The sequence below is a fragment of the Panulirus ornatus genome, chromosome 1 (assembly GCF_036320965.1).
Source record: "Panulirus ornatus isolate Po-2019 chromosome 1, ASM3632096v1, whole genome shotgun sequence".
NCBI lineage: Eukaryota > Metazoa > Arthropoda > Malacostraca > Decapoda > Palinuridae > Panulirus > Panulirus ornatus.
The window spans coordinates 66,284,154-66,304,309 of NC_092224.1; the positions used below are offsets into that span (position 1 = coordinate 66,284,154).

The 20,156-nt window shown below is 44.8% G+C and overlaps 1 protein-coding gene across 1 annotated transcript in view; it reads left to right on the top strand.

Annotated features, from left to right (window-relative positions):
- The window catches only part of Mip (Myoinhibiting peptide precursor), a 342,027-nt gene that overhangs the window by 291,482 nt on the left and 30,389 nt on the right, over positions 1–20,156 (top strand). Inside the window, exon 2 of the mRNA XM_071663053.1 lies at positions 8,844–9,050. Coding sequence (XP_071519154.1) covers positions 8,853–9,050 — 198 coding nt within the window. The 5' untranslated portion in view covers positions 8,844–8,852. The remainder of the gene's footprint in view (positions 1–8,843; positions 9,051–20,156) is intronic.

Genomic DNA, 20,156 nt, shown 5'->3' on the forward strand with positions numbered 1-20,156 from the left:
TACTTCCTCACCATAACTTCTCGAAGGAAGTGATGCAACTTTCCTAACTTCTACAAGGAACTGAACAACTTCCCTAACTTTCTCGAGGGAAGTACACGACTTTCCTAACTTCTCTAAGGAATTGACACAACTTCGCTAACTTCCCCGAGGGACTGACACGACCTCCCTAACTTCCCCGAGGAACTGACACAACTTCCCCTAGTTCCTCGAGAAAGTGACAACTTCCTTGACTTCCCCGAGGGAACGACACAGCCTCCCTAACTCCCCCCAGCCAAAATAACAACTTATTTCATTATCCTTTGTACGACCATCTCATTCTTCAGGTCGTCTGCAATCGTCCACGTTGGTGTGGCCGTAGTAAACAAGTGTGTGAGCTCAGACGAAAGACTATTTTGACCATCGTCACCCGAGAATATTCACTGGAAAAGTTTCCAAAGTGTAAAAAAGTAAATAAAGGTACTCATACGAAAATGAAATTAAAGGAAATGATTCCATGGACTTCCAGAAGTAGCTCTTGAACGCATACAAGTTCACTACGGGTGCAGCAAGTACACGTAACATTCTGATGTACTTGATATATTTTGATATATTTCGGCCCTAAAGTTAAAGGCAGGTCAGGTGACCCATTTCTTCGGTTTTGATTTGTTTTCTTTTTTTTTTTCTCTCTCTCTCTCTCTCTCTCTCTCTCTCTCTCTCTCTCTCTCTCTCTCTCTCTCTCCTTCCTTTCATTTTCCCTCCTTCTCGGTCCCTCCTGATCTCCATCTTTCCTTCCCTGCCTATCTTCCAACCTCTCGTCCTGCCCTCTTCCTGTAAAGACAAAATTACACGCGGGATACATCCTTCCTCCCTAATCCATCTTCCTCTGATATTAAGCCTTCACTGTACTTGGCTGGCGGCTACACTGGGCAGCTGCACAACACTCGCTGACCCTTGGACCTGCCGACCTCCCCGGACTGAGGACCCCTCTCCACCACAAGGATAAACGACACCACGAATCCCCTCCCCATGACCAGGATACGAGACATGATGAACCCTCTCCCAGCGCCATGCTAAGTGACACAGTGAACCCCTCCCCATGACCAGGATACGAGACATGATGAACCCTCTCCCAGCGCCATGCTAAGTGACACAGTGAACCCCTCCCCATGACCAGGATACGAGACATGATGAACCCTCTCGCAGCGCCATGCTAAGTGACACAGTGAACCCCTCCCCATGACCAGGATATGAGACACTATGAATCCTGTCCTTGCAGCTTCCAGCACCGCCAGTCTGAAGACGACCACCGTCAAGACTTAAGCCTGGCGGGAAGACTACAGGCATGAGATTCAGCCACCAACGGTCTGAAGCGCTCGTGGACGTGAAACACCATAACCACCCAGAGGGAAGAGGAAGCCACGATCTCAACCTCCCTCAGCCACCACAGAGCGTAAGATGGTCACATCCCCTCACAATCTCACCGGTGCTGGGAAGGTCTGCTCTGTGAACACTCCCTCTGCCATGATGTTCTCTACTGACGACTGATCTGCCACTACCATGATCTTCTCTAATGACGTTTGATCTGCCATTACCATGATGATCTCTACTGACACCTGATCTGCCACTACCATAATGTTTTCTACTGTTGTCTGATCTGCTATTACTATGATCTGTACTGACGTCTGATCTGCCATTACCATGATCTTCTGTACTGACGTCTGATCTGCCATTACCATGATGTCTTCTGCTGTTGCCTGATCTGCCATTACCATGATCTTCTCTACTGTCGCCTGTTCTGCCATTACCATGATGGTCTTCAGTGTCGCCTGATCTGCACGTACAACGTAATCAGCTGCCTTGTGCGTGGTACCCAACACTGGCCGATAACAATCAAGGTGACATCATATGTACAGACAGTTCCTGGGGATGGGTAACACATGCGTGAACTATCACCCTCACTATGGTTACTAACAGACGTGAGTTTCTGTTCACTGCCAACGGGGAATGATAATGAAATCACTGCCGGACTGAATGCTAACGTCTTTGGAATTCGGGGTTTTAAAAGGGTTCCGTATTACCAACAGTGAAGAGGAGGGTATTACTGAGGCAAACAGTAGGCATTATAATCACTGTTGATGTAAGAATGAAATGACGTGCACTGCAGACACTGTTAGCACTGCAACTTTAATATATCTCTTCCCCCCCCCCACCCAACCCCCGCCAGGTATGATGCAGGGAAAATGATAAGTTGGGGGTGGTGGAGGGGGTTGAGGATAGGGGGGGGGGGATATATTGAGCGGTGGGTCAGGTGGGCGGCTGAGCGATATGATGGGTGGCTGGTGGTGGGTGGCTTGGGGTGGGTGGGGGGGGGGGGGTATCCACGGCCTGCTGTCCCCAAGATTGCTTCACGGGGGAGGGGGGGGGATGTTACACCTCCCCCCTCCCCAACACCACCATGGGGATGTTTGGATCTTCGTCTCGCTACGTTCACACACACACACACACACACACACACACACACACACACACATGCAAATATTTCAGGGTTACACGCTTCGTTAAAAGACGCAAGACATCTGGTAAGCCACAGTGACTATCCTCATTTTCTTCTCAGCTGTTTTCCGTGCAGGGTCTCAATATAGACTTCTCGAAGCAATATTTTGAGGGTGGTGTAGCGGTTTGCGATGCTGACCCTGACGCTTTTATAGGCCGTCTGGGGTAGTGCGCAAAGGGTTCGATTCCTAGAACCGGCAGGCGGTCCACAGTCAACCCACCTGCTCATCTTTCCCTAGGGGGCTGGTTGATAAGATGGTTACCAAGCTTAGGTGTATGTACATATACATCTGCCACTCTACCATCAAACACATTCAACAGTTCTTCAAAATACTCACTCTCCCCTTACTTCATCATGTCCTGGTATCACTTCCCACTTTGCCCTCTTCCCCGATGCTCCTAATGTGTTTCGCACATTATTTACCTCCTTCCAAAATGTCTTATGCTCCCTAAGGTTTTTTGATACTTGCTCACCCCAATTTTCATTTGCCCTCTAATTCAGTCACTGCACCTTCTTCTACGATATCCAGGGAATACGAGTTTGAATTCTTTCTCCCCTACCCCAGGGGTAGCGCTAATGAGATGACTTCATAAGGGCATTCAAATGAACGTGCCATCTCAGCGAACATAAAGAATCAAGTAACTTTCGGATTAAATCTTGATCTGAATTACGACCATTTTAAGTGTCCGAGGGATCGATTCTATGACTGGCTCTTCTGATGTTTGCCTGAAAACGAGTCCACCTGATGCTAAAGCAGAACCTGTGGCTCTAAGTGATGGTAAGTTAAGCCTTTCTTTAGATTTCTGTGAATCATCTTTCTATATGGATCGCAAGAGAGAAAGCAAAGTATCTACGAATTTTGAAGGAAGTGAAAAACTTGTCTTTCAAAATGTGCCAGGTCATAGTTATCGGAAAATACATGGGAGGGTAGAATATTCCAAAGTTTTGAGGTGCAGGGAAAGAATCAGTTATCAAAACGGCCCACCCTCGAGTCGTCAACGGCCACACAGTAATCACGTGACACAGCAGTTGCCGAGTATTGCGTAGATTACCTAATGGTGGACACACAAGCAGCCAGCTCTCGCGAGCAAAACCCAAAGTAATAACTATGCAAGAGGGGACGTGAACCAACATTGCGCAGTGGGACAAGGGGTCAAATTCTGAAGTTAGCGTGGAAGAGGTGATAACTCAAACCGCTTTCGACGCAACTCAGTCAAGTAAGGATGCTGCGCCAGAGCCACCCCAGATATAAGAGCAGTACTCCATACAAGGACGGATTAATCCCTTGTATAAACGGAGCAAATGTTCAGAAGAAAAGAAATTTCGACATCTAAACAGGATTCCCAGTTTTTGGAGGCAGACTTAGCTATTCCCATCATGTGGGGTTTCCAAGATAGTGTGGACAGTAATAAAAAGAAAACCATTGAAGGAAAGAGGAAAAGTGTGAGAAACTTTAATTATAGAATTAGGTAGAAACAGTGTCTTGGAAGCATTAAACATTCACCAGATTTCGTCTGCCCCACTGAGATATCCTGTCCACGTCTGTGTTTACCGAGGAAGATGCGTCGAGACGAGATGAAGAGAAGAGGAGCAGAACTGAATGATGTGGAGGAATGCAATGTTGAGTCGTCAGCGTATAAGTGCATTTGGTTATTTGAGGAAAAGTAGGAATCATTGATATGAAGGAGGAAAAGTGTAGGAGACAGGACAGAACCTTGAGGGACACAGTTGTTGGTGGAGAGAGGAGGAGAGGCCGATCCATCAACCACGACGGGTAAGGTGGGATGAGAAGGGACAAAACGACCAGAGTTCTACAGCTGGCAAGATGGATTTCATCAGGAGGAGAGCTGGGTCAGGGAAGCTGTCCAGTGGTAATTTCAGTGACGTAGGCAATTTCAGTATTCTTATCATCCTATGTAGGTGATATGAAGCCAAATTTAGCGCACAGACCATCCACTGTCTTAGTGATTTAAGAAAACAAGATGGTTAAAATTTTGGAACACCCAAAGAACATTCTAAAAAATACATAATGCAGAACAACAAGAAATTCATATATATATATATATATATATATATATATATATATATATATATATATATATATATATATATATATATATATATATATATGGGCGTGAATACTATACAACACACCGTCTATGGCAAACAAGTCTTTGTCTCTAGCCCACCAATGACCATAACAGCGTTCTCTTGCGAACCACAGACTGTCAGGTTCTCCAAGCTTACCTCATAGTGATCAGTGAGAGCCTTCGTACAGAGTGCAGCCTTCCTACACCACCCTCCTACACTTTCCGGCTTACGGCTGTTGCAGGTTGCTGCAGGTTAACTCGTCCCACAAAGTAATATTACACGAGGCCCAGGAATTCCCAGACCGCACGAAAAGCTTCCCCGGGTTTATAAAAACAGCTTCATTTAACGAGATAATCTCAGGCTAGTTACTGGCAGCGATTAATCTCTCCTCCCGGGGTAGGCGAGGAAGGGCGGTTACTCGACCCATATTTAATTAGTTCCTGTGATCTGGAGTCGAGGTAACCAAGCAGCAGTAACTTAATGAGAGGGAAGGTGAGGGGCGTAAGGCTTCTCTCTCTCTCTCTCTCTCTCTCTCTCTCTCTCTCTCTCTCTCTCTCTCTCTCTCTCTCTCTCTCTCTCTCTCTCGGAAGGTCAGTGATGGCTGCGCGTTGGCCTAGCACTTCAGAGGCTGTTAAGTGTCACCACCTTGACCCAGGTAGCTTGTCTCTTTCTTCAGCCTTACCCACACGTGCGTGGGTCGCTGATCTTCAGTCCGCAACCATACGATTTCTCTATCCCACAAGTACACGTACATCACACTGCTCGCGTAGCTAGATCTTTATAGCCCTCGATTCTCCTGCGGCGAACGCCACAAAATATCCCTGCCTTTTGCCATTACCCTGCCGTAAGTCGGCGTAAGGGCACTACGCACTAGTTCTGCTAACACAGCAATATCTTGTGGGTATACCTAGGTAGGTACGTTCTAACTTCAATACAGTTCATATAAGGCGCTTCCTCATTGACGAACATTGTTAGAAGGTTGAACAAAATACAAACGTAGTTCTTTATAGACGATTCAGACATCTTTCTGTGTCTTCTAATCTTTCTGTGTCTTCTAATATGAGATGCACGTCAGCGCCCGAATGCCAAGTCTCCCCTAGGTATAGTGGAAGTGTGGCACAGACAGATACAGACGAACGTTAGCGAATCTATAGTCCTCCATCTCTGAGCTGCCACTTCTATACTTGTCAAGTCTTCATCACACGTCCATTGCTGCAGCGCTAATGAAATCCTCATCCCGGCCGACCTTGAGGTATCATCAGGGTCTCCTGTGTTAAGCGAGATTCGAGCTTGGAAACCCCAAATGACCTCATCTGCGAGCCTTTTCCTTACTGTCTGAACTGACAGACATACACCAGCCAGAGAGGGAGTGTGTGAACTCGAGAGGCTTATGGAACGCACTCGGAGTCGAGATCTGGCTTTCAACGTCTCCGCGTCGCTTTACGAAGAGGTGTTCCCCGGAGAGCTATCCTGTCTCCCTCACTAATCACACTGTACGTCTTGGCACTTGATATAGCCTGCTGGTAGGGTTATGGGGATTGGCGATAAGCATATAGTACTGCAGAAGGTAGAGGCGAGCCCTACTGTACACAGACAACACGCACCATCTGCCGGAGCTGCTCAAGACTCAGTTCTTCGTCGAGGTTCATTCCTGGAACGGGCATGTTGTCGTGTCACTCCTTTGACCCAGATAATTAACTTTTTCTTGCTGTCTCGCACCCCACGAGAAGTAGCTGTCTTCCAGGTCCACACACATTAAATCTCTCCCTCTCAGACATAACAAACGGACCTCACACGACTCGTTATTCGTTATCTTGTATTTCCTTGAGGTGATCGGTACACGCTAGCAGCCTTGCCCTTTGGTAAAATGTCATCGTAATTACTCGTACCTACATTTCTCTGTCTCTCGCTCCATACTCCTCAGCTCATACGCCGGTGTATCCAAGAAGGTAAATGCTGGTGAGAAGCTATACAGCCAATTCAGTTTCTTTGCAAGAAGACGTCAGAGATGTGAGAAAATTGTGATGTGCTCAAATACTCCAGTCTGGGAGGCTTTACCAGCCTCTAAGAGTCTTACTGCTGTGTTTTCCATCACTACGAAGCTGAGACACCAGCCCCTCGACCAACACTCCATGACTCGCAGTCTACATACCACTTGTTATCAACTTCAGCAAACTTTCGGAAATTACCGATAATCCCTTACAGTTGACATAGAATTATTGTCTTTAGGAACTAACGATTATTTTCTTATGATTACTAAAAGTCGTTAGGTCGAGTGATACTCGAGCTTAGCCAACGAACACCAGATGAAGTGTTCCAAGTGTTCTTGCTGAGGGTGTTCTCGGGTCAACAGGCCTACAAGAAGAGGAGATTATAAGAACCAAAGTCTCTTGCAAGGACGAACCTTCAGGTGTCAAACTGTATTCGAACCTGGCTAGAGTTTGCTGTGGATCATGTGGTCGCTCATATGGGTAATTAAGTGGTCGTTCCACCGAGGCTCTTATGGGTAATTAAGTGGTCGTTCCACCGAGGCTCTTATGGGTAGTTAAATGGTCGTTCCACCGAGGCTCTTATGGGTAGTTAAGTGGTCGTTCCACCGAGCCTCTTATGGGTAGTTAAGTGGTCGTTCCACCGAGCCTCTTATGGGTAGTTAAGTGGTCGTTCCACCGAGCCTCTTATGGGTAGTTAAGTGGTCGTTCCACCGAGCCTCTTATGGGAAGTTAAGTGGTCGTTCCATTGAGCCTCTTATGGGTAGTTAAGTGATCGTTCCACCGAACCTCTGATGGGTATTTAAGTGGTCGTTCCACCAAGCCTCAAAGGGCAGGACGAGGGCGTTTCATCAAGGCTACTATGCACTTATGCTGCCCCAAAAAACTGCAATGTTCTCATTTCCTTTAATTTGTGGACGTGAATTACCTCAAATATGAATGAAATAAATTATTTTTTTTAGAAAACAAATCATGAGGTGTCATGGACGTCATACATGACAGTGGGTCACGTGATGATGAGGTCATAGGGGGTCAGGGGAAGCAAATAAGGCACTACTATTCGAGGGCGATCGTAAAGACGTCAATCCCATACATAACGTGGTGGTAATGACCCATCCACTACACCAGTCATTGTCAGACAGCTGTTTGGTTACTTGGTTCTTGCTCCGAATTTCTTCCACTGTCCCCGTGTCCCTCTTTCCTCAGTCCCCACGCCATGATGGGGACTCCCGAAGACGGATGACGATTAATTAGTGTTAGTGGTGGGTGACAGCGGGGACTGTGACCGGCAATATATCACCAATATCAGGGATAAGCCATAGTGGCGTGGACGGGCCCCAGCACTAGAAAACACACACACACACACACACACACACACACACACACACACACATACACACACACACACACCTCCGTGGTGTAGCGGTTAGCGTTTACTGACCGTTACACGTTCTCGGGCCGCCTGGGATCAAACCCGCATAGGCTCGAATCTTCGTCGCGGCAGTCGGTCCACAGTCCATCCCGCTGTTCATCCTCACCCAGGGGCTGGTCGATGAAATGGGTACCTACCATCGGCTAAGGTGTGTGTGTGTGAGAGAGAGAGAGAGAGAGAGAGAGAGAGAGAGAGAGAGAGAGAGAGAGAGAGAGAGAGAGAGAGAGAGAGTAAAGACATGTTACATATATACAAAGTTAAATGACGGGGCAACACGAGTGTAAACCTCTCTCCCCGTAACACACAAACAACAATCACACGCGACGCGCGCCAACTCTCCTAAGAATTGGTCAACAACATTCAGAATGTTTTCGTGATTAAGTGAAGCACTTTAGGTGCAGCATTAAAATGATTGCAGGCTCTCTCTCTCTCTCTCTCTCTCTCTCTCTCTCTCTCTCTGTTTCTAATCATCAATATCCCCGGTCGCCCTTTGGTTATCTCTATCTCCAAGGTGACCCCAACCCTCCTGTCTGTCTGTCTCACAGGCGACGACCCTCTTTTCACTTGTGCCTGTCTCCCATTTACACCCAAGTGACCTTCTGCATAGCTCTCTCTCTCTCTCTCTCTCTCTCTCTCTCTCTCTCTCTCTCTCTCTCTCTCTCTCTCTCTTAGATGTCTCCCCTGCTTATCTCTATTAGCTATATGTCTCCCTTACTTATCTCTATCACCTCTATGTCTCCCCTACTTATCTCTATCACCTGACCCCACCAGCTCACGCGCCTCACCATTCCCCCGGCAGGTGATCACCATGCAGCAACACCACCATCATCCACGACGTACAGCGGCGGCGCTCCTGGCGCTGGTGCTGGTGGCGGCCACCTCTGGCTCGGCAAGGGCGGCGGCCGAGTCCTCCAGCCCCGACCAGAGCGACCTTAAGCGGGCCGACTGGTCGTCCATGCATGGCACGTGGGGCAAGAGGCCCGACCTGGACGACGCACCCCTTGAGGTAGGTACTTGTGTGTGTGTGTGTGTGTGTGTGTGTGTGTGTGTGTGTGTGTGTGTGTGTGTGTGTGTGTGTGTTCATGTACATGTGTGTATATATATATGTGTGGGCATGTATAGGAGCCCGTATTTCACATGGCAAGATAATCACTTCTGGAGGTGCAATACACTGAAAGTTAAATTGGAGTTATCTCACTTATTCTTACTTAAATACTTTCCCTGCAGTTATGCGAGCCAATCCACAGACTGGAGAAGGCATGTGATAGGGTTGAAAGAGATGCCTTGTGGAAGGTCTTAAGAGTATACGGTATGGGAGGTAAGCTGCTAGAAGCAGTGTAAAGTTTTTATCAAGGATGTAAGGCATGTGTACGAGTAGGAACAGAGGAGAGTGAATGGTTCCCAGCGAAGGTTGGTCTGCGGCAGGGGTGTGTGATGTCACCATGGTTGTTTAATTTGTTTATGGATGGGGTGGTTAGGGAGGTAAATACAAGAGTCTTGGATAGAAGGGCGAGTATGCAGTCCATAAGGGATGAGAAGGCCTGGGTAATGAGTAAGCTGTTGTTTGCTGATGATACAGCAATGTTGGTAGATTAGAGTGAGAAACTGCAGAAGCTGATGACTGCGTTTGGAAGAGTATGTAAAAGGAGGAAGTTGAGAGTAAATGTAAATAAAAGCAAGGTTATTAGGTTTAACAGAATTGAGAGATAAGTTAAATGTATTGTGAGTCTGACTGAAGAAAATTTAGAGGAACAGACTTAGATACCTAGGAGTGGTCATGGCAGATAATGGAACCACGGAAGCTGAAGTAAGTCATAGGGTGGGTGAGGGGAGAGAAGGTTCTGAGAGCGCTGAAGAAAGTGAGGAAAAATCGATAATTATCTGGGAGGGCAAAAAAGGGTATGTTTGAAGGAATAGTAGTTCCAACAATATTATAAGGATGCAAGGCATGGGCTGTCGATAAGACTATGGGGAGAAGGGTGGATGTGTTTAAAATGAAATGTTTGAGGACAATACGTGGTGTAAGGTGGCTTTGATCGAGTAAGTAAAGAAAGGGCAGGAGAAATGTGAGATAATAAAAAAGCGTGGTTCAGAGAGCAAAAGAAGATGTTGAAATGGTTTTGTCACATGGAGAGAATGAGTGAATAAAGGTTGACAAAGAGGATATATGTGTCAGAAGTGGAGGAAACAAGAAGAAAGGCGAAACCAAACTGGAGACATAAGAATGGACTGAAAACGATTTTGAGCGATCGGGGCCTGAACATTCAGGAGATTGAGAGGCGTGCACAGGATAGAGTGAATTAGAACGATGTGGCGTACAGGGGTCGACGTGCTGTCATTGGATTGAACCTGGGCATGTGAAGCGTCTGGGGTAAACCGCTGATAGGTCTGTGGGGCCTGGATGTGGATAGGGAGCTGTAGTTTCAGTGTATTACACATGACAGCTAGATAATGAATGTGAGCTGATGTGGCCTTTCTTCGTCTGTTCCTGTCGCTACCTCGATAACGCAGGAAACGGCTATTACACACATACACACATACAAATATATATATGAGAGGGAGAGGAAGATATCAAACCGATATTTAAGCACTCTACGATAAAAAATTCTTTTCCACAAATCCAGTTCAATTCCTCAGCGACTTCAGAGCCGAAATGAGTGATCAGATTAATCATGTTGGAGTGTGGCCGTAACACCATAGCCCAGGTCCCGGACGTCACTGCCAGGCGTACGTCCACTAGCCCTCCCTCATCCATGACTGACACGCTCCCACACTCACCCCTGCCAATATCTGTGCCACGCTCAGCACTCGCCTATCATTATATATATATATATATATATATATATATATATATATATATATATATATATATATATATATATATATATATACATACATATATATATATATATATATATATATATATATATATATATATATATATATATATATATATATATATATATATATCAGGCGGATCAAACTATGGGAAATGAGGCACGTGTCCATAATGCTGTTGTTGTCGTCCTGGGATCGGCCATGTAATAAGGCTCAAGTCAGGCTCAACATATAATCTGTAGTCGGGCGCAAAATCCTGCATACAGACTCTAGCGTTCTGGAAAAGGCGAAGTCGTCTCCTCAATCCGGGTATTAGAGATGCAGTCTCTTAACCCGTCTTCGGAGACAGCGACCACCAGAATGTTGAGAAAAGGATGTCGAGTCGTTCTGTGGAGTTAAAATGGTAGCGCTGAAAACTGAGGATCAGAATGTCTATAATACCAGAGTTGGACACTCAGGGATGTAACTCCAGCCTGTTTCGAGTCCTATAATCCCCCCAAATTCAACCTCGCCCAGAAGGCAACTTATCATCACCAGAACTTCCACTCGACATTAAACATTACACCATCAGTAGTGTTCACTGACAGTAGTAATGCCGCTTGAGTTTTTCCTCACTGACGTCGGGTCTCCAACAAACCAGAAAGAAAAAACTGGAAAATGTAGGCTGGAAGACGCATCCCCACTTCACCAGGAGGAAACTCAAGTTATTCTCCACAGCGCAGGACCACACTCTTGTTACTGGAGTCCAAACAAGATATCAGGTCGATGGTCCTCTTGAGGTTCCGCGAAAAAAAAATCAGGAGATGGATGCTAGTAATTTACGATTACCCGATCTAGATGGTTCTAACTTTTGAAAGACCCGCAAGTAATCTATACTGAAACTTAATAAACCGTTAATAATGATATGGAAAACTATATATATCCAGTCAATTTCAGACTTCCTCATTACCAAACCAGACGGTTAAACGAAGTTGTGTGGGAAGAATATGTCAGTGCAATGTACTAACAGATGAACGATGGGTGATTACTCCAGTCCTCTCGTTTTCTTTCTTCTTTCCAGACCCCAAACCAAAACAGGTGTAATGACACTATGTCCCAAACGGGAAATAGATATCCACGTCACTTTATGACCATAGCATCTCCACTGACTTTCAGATGATCACTGAACGTCATTCATCCCACCCATGTGTCCACATTGCAACTCGAACCCAAAAGCTTTTTTCAGCTAGTGACGAGATCTGGCTTGACCCCCAATACGGATCATTTGTCTATTCCAAAGTACTGAACATGAATACATCCCACACCACTGTGAGCTCCTAAGATGAAACAGGTTTCTAAGAGAGCCAACATACACACACACACACACACACACACACACACACACACACACACACACACTCACACACACACACACACACACACACACTCACACACACGTGAACACAAACCTCGATTCTAACACTCAAACTGTTAAGTCTGCAAAACGAAACCTATTACCCAGTGTCAGGATAAGGTTAACTGTAATGAGCCAGTGGTGTGTGTCAAGAGCTCAGTATTACTGGAGAGCCTGCAGTTCTTGAGGGAGCCTCCGACAATACTCAAGTAAACGTGATCATATCTTAAGTGAGTATCCTGTTGAGGAGAAGAGAACAATTCCAGCAGACATTATCTACACCACGATCAAGCTGATGCCACGTCCATCATCGTCTCAAGTCCAAAATGAAAAAGTGCGGGTTATCTTCGTCCAGACACACCCTCGTCATACCAACAGTACCTGTCGTCATAAGGAACTCGCGCAAAGCCCTTGGGCCACATACATCGCGAGTGTGTGCGTGATCTCGTCCTTGACTACTGAAGGAGGTGTCGGTGTTAAGGATATATCGGTCACTGGACGTAACCTGACAGCCTCAGTGACACCTGGCAGTTGTGATAAGCCTTCAGTCCAAACCAACCAACCTAACCAACTGCAAGGAATACGCCTGAAGGAATACAGAGTCTTCACAGAGCAAAGCTTTACACAGAACATACTATGAAATGATCTAAATTTATCTGTAATCAAATAGGACTGCCGACCTCAGCAACGGCACAGCCAAACCAGTAAACTGTAAGAATATCCACTCTGCCAGCGTGAAGGAGGGCTCAGGTGGTAGTGTATTGACCCCTCCCGGTACCCCAGCTGGCTCAAGTAATACCCCGTCCCCTGCCCTTGGAGCAACAACCCATTAGGTAGTAGGTTGTTGAGAGCAGGGTGGTACTACCGTCCTGACTGAGAAACGTTAAAGTGGTGGCCGGAACCATCTTACACTCTCCATGTTAGGATTGCTGGTCTGACTTTCTGTCTCATCAACACGGGACTACCGGGCTACTCCTGCTATCTTCTCCTTACATGCACCAAACACCTACTCAAACCTCACTTATTTTCTTCATATAAGTTCTCTTGTCATCTCCCGTCTGCACATTCGTTTTTAAATATAATGATGATGAAGCTCAACAAACCTATGACGTCTAGTCCCCGGCATCATGAGGTGCTAAGAATCTCCAGGTTTCCGCTCTACTGCCTATGAGAGGAAGGGCTCCTATACGACCTTTCCCTCTCTGATAGACCTGCCTTTTTTTTCTCCTATTCACTATACCAACATTCGCCGTCTCTCCAGTAACCTCTCTTCGGTTGAACACCTTCTGTCTAGTACCTCTCCTAATATCTTACTATTTCCCTCCGAACACCTTCTGTCTAGTACCTCTCCTAATATCTTACTGTTTCCCTCCGAGACGAAATGTCTAATGATGTTCTCACTAGCTCTTTTTTTCTACATCCAACATACACCTACCACTCACGATTCCAGTTCAAAGATGGTGTGTGCGCTCATGCCAACATCAACACACCTGTTGCAGGCCTCATGGACCTTGTGTCCCTAGACTATGACGTTATATGCCTCAAGGTCTTGTCTCCCGACTACCATTTTGCTTCGCCAACTGCTCTCCTAATTCTACAACAGCTCTATCTTTCTTCGTCTATCTAAACTCCTGTCATGAGACATCCTCTCACTCGTAGGCCGAGATCCTCTACTTAGGGGATGGCAACGTTCACCATAGGGAATGGTTGAACTCCTCCCCTTACGAATGATAGGGGGACTGAAGCCCTCGCGTTCTCCGTTCGCATTAATCTGGAGCAAATCATCTCCCACCTTACTCATATACCAGATCGTTAAACTTGCAATAAATATACGGACTTGACATTGATACTTCGTCGTGAAGCAGTAACTTAAACAAATAATCAAGAAAGAAGTAGCAGATGTATTTGAAGAAAGTACAAGAGTTCATATAAACACACTGTCCATCACGATGAAATTTAAAAGGACAAATCGTGTATGGAGAAAGTAAAAATATCAGTAAGTTACAAGATGTAGCCACAGGTAATTGCATGCTAGACTGCAAGTGCCTCTTTATCTGCTTATCTTCCAAAACGCTGATAATATGAATTGTAAATTATGCAGACAGACAATAGACACACTAAAATACATTCCTGAGTTGTGAGAAAACTGAATCATTCAGACAGAGGTCTACACAAACGTTGCAAAACAGGCCAGAAAAGTATTTTGTAAAAGAAAAAAAGATAATAATCAACATTTTGAGATTATATCCACTTTCTTGCGTCAAAGAAACGATTCAGTTACTGTATTAACATACTGGGAGCTAATACAATGAACCAACTTTGTAATGTATCTAATGTTGAAATTATTTGCGCCAAGGAGGTGTGGGAGAGAGAGAGAGAGAGAGAGAGAGAGAGAGAGAGAGAGAGAGAGAGAGAGAGAGAGAGAGAGAGAGAGAGAGAGAGAGAGAGAGAGAGAGAGAGAAGAAGAAGAAGAAGAAGAAGAAGAAGAAGAAGAAGAAGAAGAAGAAGAAGACGAAGAAGAAGGACTTTGTGACCGTAAACTTCGTGCGAGGTACCGCCCACAGGATGAGCATGGCCGTGCGGCACGGTTAGAGTAGCCGCAATCTGCGTTAGGCTACGTGGGCTCTGGTGTGCCTGCATATCCTGGCTTTGTTTGAAGGGAAAAATCTATAAGGCTGACCCAGATAAGGTCTGATTAGGGATAACCAGGTTTTCCCCACAGAACGATCGCTTCTTATAATACTTCACCCTCCTCAAGGCAAGACCAGGATGTATCACATTTCTCTATAATCTTTTAAAGATGCCGGCATAGTGGAGATGCTGCTCAGCTTCTCCTTTCTATAAAATGAAATGGAATGAAATGCTTCAAAGGAAGTGGACTTGGTGTTCGTGGCGGTGTCGTTAATAATGAGGACTTTACGTAACTATTATCGTGATGTGTAGTCATATTTCTCAAGGGTAAATTAACGAATCCCGGCACATAGCCCTCAGCGTCCGTTCTGGTGGCCTGAAACACGAACTATTTATGTAACAAGCTTCAAGCCCGTACATGAAGAAGAATCCGAAGAAATACAAGATAAAGAAAGATGGCAATTTCAAATTGGGCTGTATTTGCCTCATGAATTAAGTGTCCCGTTTCTATACGCCAACGTGAATAGTGAGCAATGTTAGTATTATACCGAAGACGACATGATGCACAAGCGAGACGGTAAACGAATTGTCATGAAACATCTTTGTTCTCAGTTCCATTGGAGAACCAACAGAATCATATGTCACTGTTGTCATGAGGCCATACGTGTGTGTCATGAATTCACGGAAACTCATGCCATGGCACACGCCCTAGCACCTGCTTAGTTAGCTTCTTCTTACCAGGCTTTGAAGTGTGTGTGTGTGTCCAGTAACCACGCCGACCACGGAGCGTGGCCATGAGTCACCTGGTAAGGACAGACGTGTTTTTAATGGTATTTAAGACAGGTGAGGAACCTGGCACACAAAGCCACACTGCAATGACTCATGGACGGCCACCTCTGAATTTCAGGGAATGTAATTAGTGATATGAACTATGACGATAGTGTCAACCACTTGTCGACTCTGGGGTGAATATTATGGTAACCTTTGTTTGCATCGAAAGAGTAAAGGTATTTGAGTTCGTAATTAGCGCCCCCGAGGTGCCATTATCGTTGTTATACATGGAATACATCCAGACTACGAAAATACCTAAGAAAACCAGTGTAAAATACGTACAAAAATAATGGAATTAATATATTAAGCATGCAGAAGTCAAGCGCGTAGATAAAAGCTCCTTGCAGGGGTTCGGGGGAGCTAATTTCTCACTACTGAAACACAACATTCAAGTACATTACCTTAACAGTCAAGAGTGATTTCAGAGAATCAGTTTTACTCGGTCAAATTTGTCATTCCAGAACAACCTTGGCCATTAAAAGGATGGATCTGTGCCTTAAAAAGGAGACTAAACGACTGCAAATGAGAAAAATTAAAGACAGTGACATGTAAAAAGTCTATCTATCTCTTTTATATCATTGGGCAAAACATTTCGCAAGTTTCATAAGTAAAATGTATATCTGGACGAGATATTACTAAACGAAATAGGAGAAAGGTTGGGGGAGATTACCCTTAGAGTCTGCTAGGTATACGTCGTGAAATTTCAAAGTATATATCGTTTGTAAATGCCAGCGAACGAGCATTATGGCATGGCTGTATCGTACCTCACTAATACAGGTGAGTGTGCGACGGTCACTGACGTAAAAAGGCAAGAATCACACCACCTAAGTCCTTTTTCAATGTAAGCCGATTGACGAGATATGTGGGTCCCGAAGGTCACTGAAAGAAATAATACGATAACTTGGGTAAGGATGAGAGCGTCCGAAATCAGGGAATTTAGTTTTAACGTGAGAAGGGAGTGTCTGAAACAGGAAAATTTAGTTTTAACATGATCATTACATGTATGCCGATGAGAAAGGACTTTGACTTAAAGGGGACCTGCCATAAAGGGAAACACAGACTGATTTTCTGGCCCCCCCGAGTGACTGAGCCAGAAAAACGAGCGGTGCGGACAGATACACAGAGCCTGGTGGCCCAGCCCATGGAGGGAGGTTGGGGTCAAGCGTGTGTCGGAGGCGAGTCACTACCATCGACCCCACAATGCAACGTACTTTTGAGCGCTGTCCATTTCGTGAGCTGAAATGTTAGGTCGACAGCTACAGTCTCGTCAGCTGGCTTATCTAAAGGTACTGGTACTAAAAAATGGTTACATCGTTAAGGGAATTCAACTGCTTCACACTGAAGATCCCAAAAGAAAGCCACACGAGATGGTATAACATAGTGGACGCCTAGAAACTTTAGAACGTCTCGCCATGCAGAATACAACCCGTCATCCTGCAGGAAAGATGTCGGTTAACCAAACACCTAAAATCTGATTCGCGTAGAGACACTTCAGAGATGGCTTTACACTCCAGAAAATTAAGAGTTGAATTACGTACCGCAAAGATGAAAGACAGGAACATAATTTCAATGTAAGATGAGTAGGAGTGCAGATGGGAAGGGTTACACAATATCCTTACGCTCCATCATCGCCAGGGATAAAAAAAAAAAAAAAATATATATAAAAAAATGCTCCTATGATGTAACAGGACTTGAACCTGAGTACACAGGAGATATCAGGACGCAAAAAATATATACACTTGAGGACGAGGAAAGGTGTATAAAATTCTGTCCACTCGTACATTTCACCTGGATCTCGCAAGAGACATGACAACAGACACATTCCTAGAGACGTTCATCACCAGTCTTACGTTGGGCTCCAGGCTCATGATGTGGAAATCATTGACCGACCAAACCGTCACGTTTGTATTGCAAGGAAAATATTGTGATTGGATATACACACCTCTGACGTTACCTTAGCATGGCGGATCCTACAAGAGGATGGTAGGATCAGTTAAAGATTCCTAAAAGAAAAAAGCTGTTTAGGAGACGTTCACACTATCATTTATGAGGTGGAGCATCGAATGAACTTGTTTAACATAATTCTGTGAGTTCTGTTGAGTGAAAGTCTGATATGTAATCAGCATTTCGCAGTTACAGATTCTCCGCCTTATTAGGATTATACAAAACATGTAATCGATATATGAAACCTCCTTGATGATAATGAGGTTCATTATGAATAAACACGACCCAAAAGATGATGAGCAGATTCCCTACACAGTATGAAAGACGGTATATGTTGCAAAAATACTACACCCAAAAAGGCTAAGTCAATAAGGCTTCAGGGAAAGACACAACGAATGCACCCGGATGAAAGGAGTCACGTGAGAGAGGTAAACATCAAGACTATTCAATATGTGAAAGGATCCTACGTATGATCAATATCCACTGCTCTCTAGAAGTGAGTTCTGGTCTAGACCACAAATCCTGGATTTCAAATGGAAAACGTCTCATGTCATCAGGACAGGTGAGGTACAACACTGACCCAGAAATCCATAATATGAGGATGGTGATGTAGCCTTTCTCACAACATTACTCGATCTTGTGTATGACTGGCCAAAGCAAGAATCGGAATTCCTTGATCCGCTGACCCTAGGAAATAACACTGCTGAGAATTAAATTTACATCAAAGTAATTCATCCTTTGCTTCGTAATTAGCGCCCTCTGGACGTGGCCTTTATGTAACTAGTATGGAATCATTCCTATACTTATTCTAACAAAAATACTTAAATATCAGTGTCAAATACACGTACTGATAAATAAAATCAGTATTAAGCCTGTAATACAATATGTCTAGGCAAATCAAATCAATGGTACTTGAAATAAGTGGGAGTGATACTGACTAACTACAGACGCTGCTGCCAGAGTCGTTGCGCTTATACTCTGCCCATGCGATTCAGTTAATTGCATTACGAAAGCGAAGGCAATTCCATTTTCTCTGAGGGCATGCGTGGGTGTGTAGTCGGCCACTTGTCAAATCACAAAATACGATCCTGAAACAACTTCACTTCTCATCCGTAGCAAAACGCCGCTAGTTACCCTGACGCTCATGAATTTTCTCTTGAGTGTGAGGCATGTTCTTGCACTGGTTAGCAAGTTATGGAATTAACCCACAAGTTAACGCTGGCTGTTTTACTGTGGTGACTTAGTGCGCATCAGGATGCGCAGGTCAATTCCAGAGAGCAGTTGGAGAGTTATCTTTTTATTCCTAACACAGAGATAAGCTGAAAGGAATTAAACTGTAAGAAAAAAAAAGGACAGATAGACAAGCGCTATGTCACTGTCTAGGTGGCTTGAAGTTTTCAGGATAACGCCTTAATTCCTAAGAATGTTGCAACCATGGCAGATCTCTTGTCAAGGAATACCACGGTGCCAAACGTAAGAAATTAGTTGCGCAGTGTAAATTTCACTGAATTATACTTCAAAGATCCGACTTCAGATCTGATAGTGCTGAAGACTTGTGGCACGCATTCTCAGGTTATGCAAGAATATCAATCAAACTTCATCCAACAGCTCGTAGGTTCACACATGTACATTAATACTGCCATTCTCTCGCGCGGTATCACAGTCCTACGGCATAACCGAGATAATGTTTGTGGTTATGGGCCGTTAACGAACGCTAAATGACATCTTACTGACCACTTTTCGTTGTTCCAGCTAAAGAACCCAGTCAGCAAGGTAAGTAAGGCACTCATGTAAAGTATGCAAAGGCTATCACGAAAAAAATAATGATAAAATGAAGGTGGTAAGTAACTGAGCGGGAAATCAGGCAAGGCCAGAGAGAGAGAGAGAGAGAGAGAGAGAGAGAGAGAGAGAGAGAGAGAGAGAGAGAGGAAGTCCCCTCCCTACGTCTGGTTACACATCGTTCCATCAAGCGATCAAAACATCCTCCGGCGTCCGAGAATGCGTCATCCTATGTCTATAATCTGCCACTTGGGTCATCAACGAATGTACGTACAGCACACCACCCGAATGATCCTCCTCCCTCCGTTAAGCATATGTTTTCGTAGCTCAAACTTTTGAAATGTCTCGGGGTATGAGCTACAGCGTACTAAAAGGGGAGGGAGCGGGTGACTGGAAATCCTCCCCTCTCGTTTTTTTTTTTTTTCTTATTGTCCAAAAGAGGGAACAGAGAAGGGGCCAGGTGAGGATATTCCCTCAAAGGCCCAGTCCTCTGTTCTTGACGCTAACGCGGGAAATGGCGAATAGTATGAAAGAAAAGATATATGTATGTATGTATGTGTGTATATACATACATACATATATATATATATATATATATATATATATATATATATACCAATAATCGTCAGAGGACCTTTAAGGGTACCCGTGTATGAGAGCGTATCACACGCATCATTACGCAGTCCTGCGTAACGT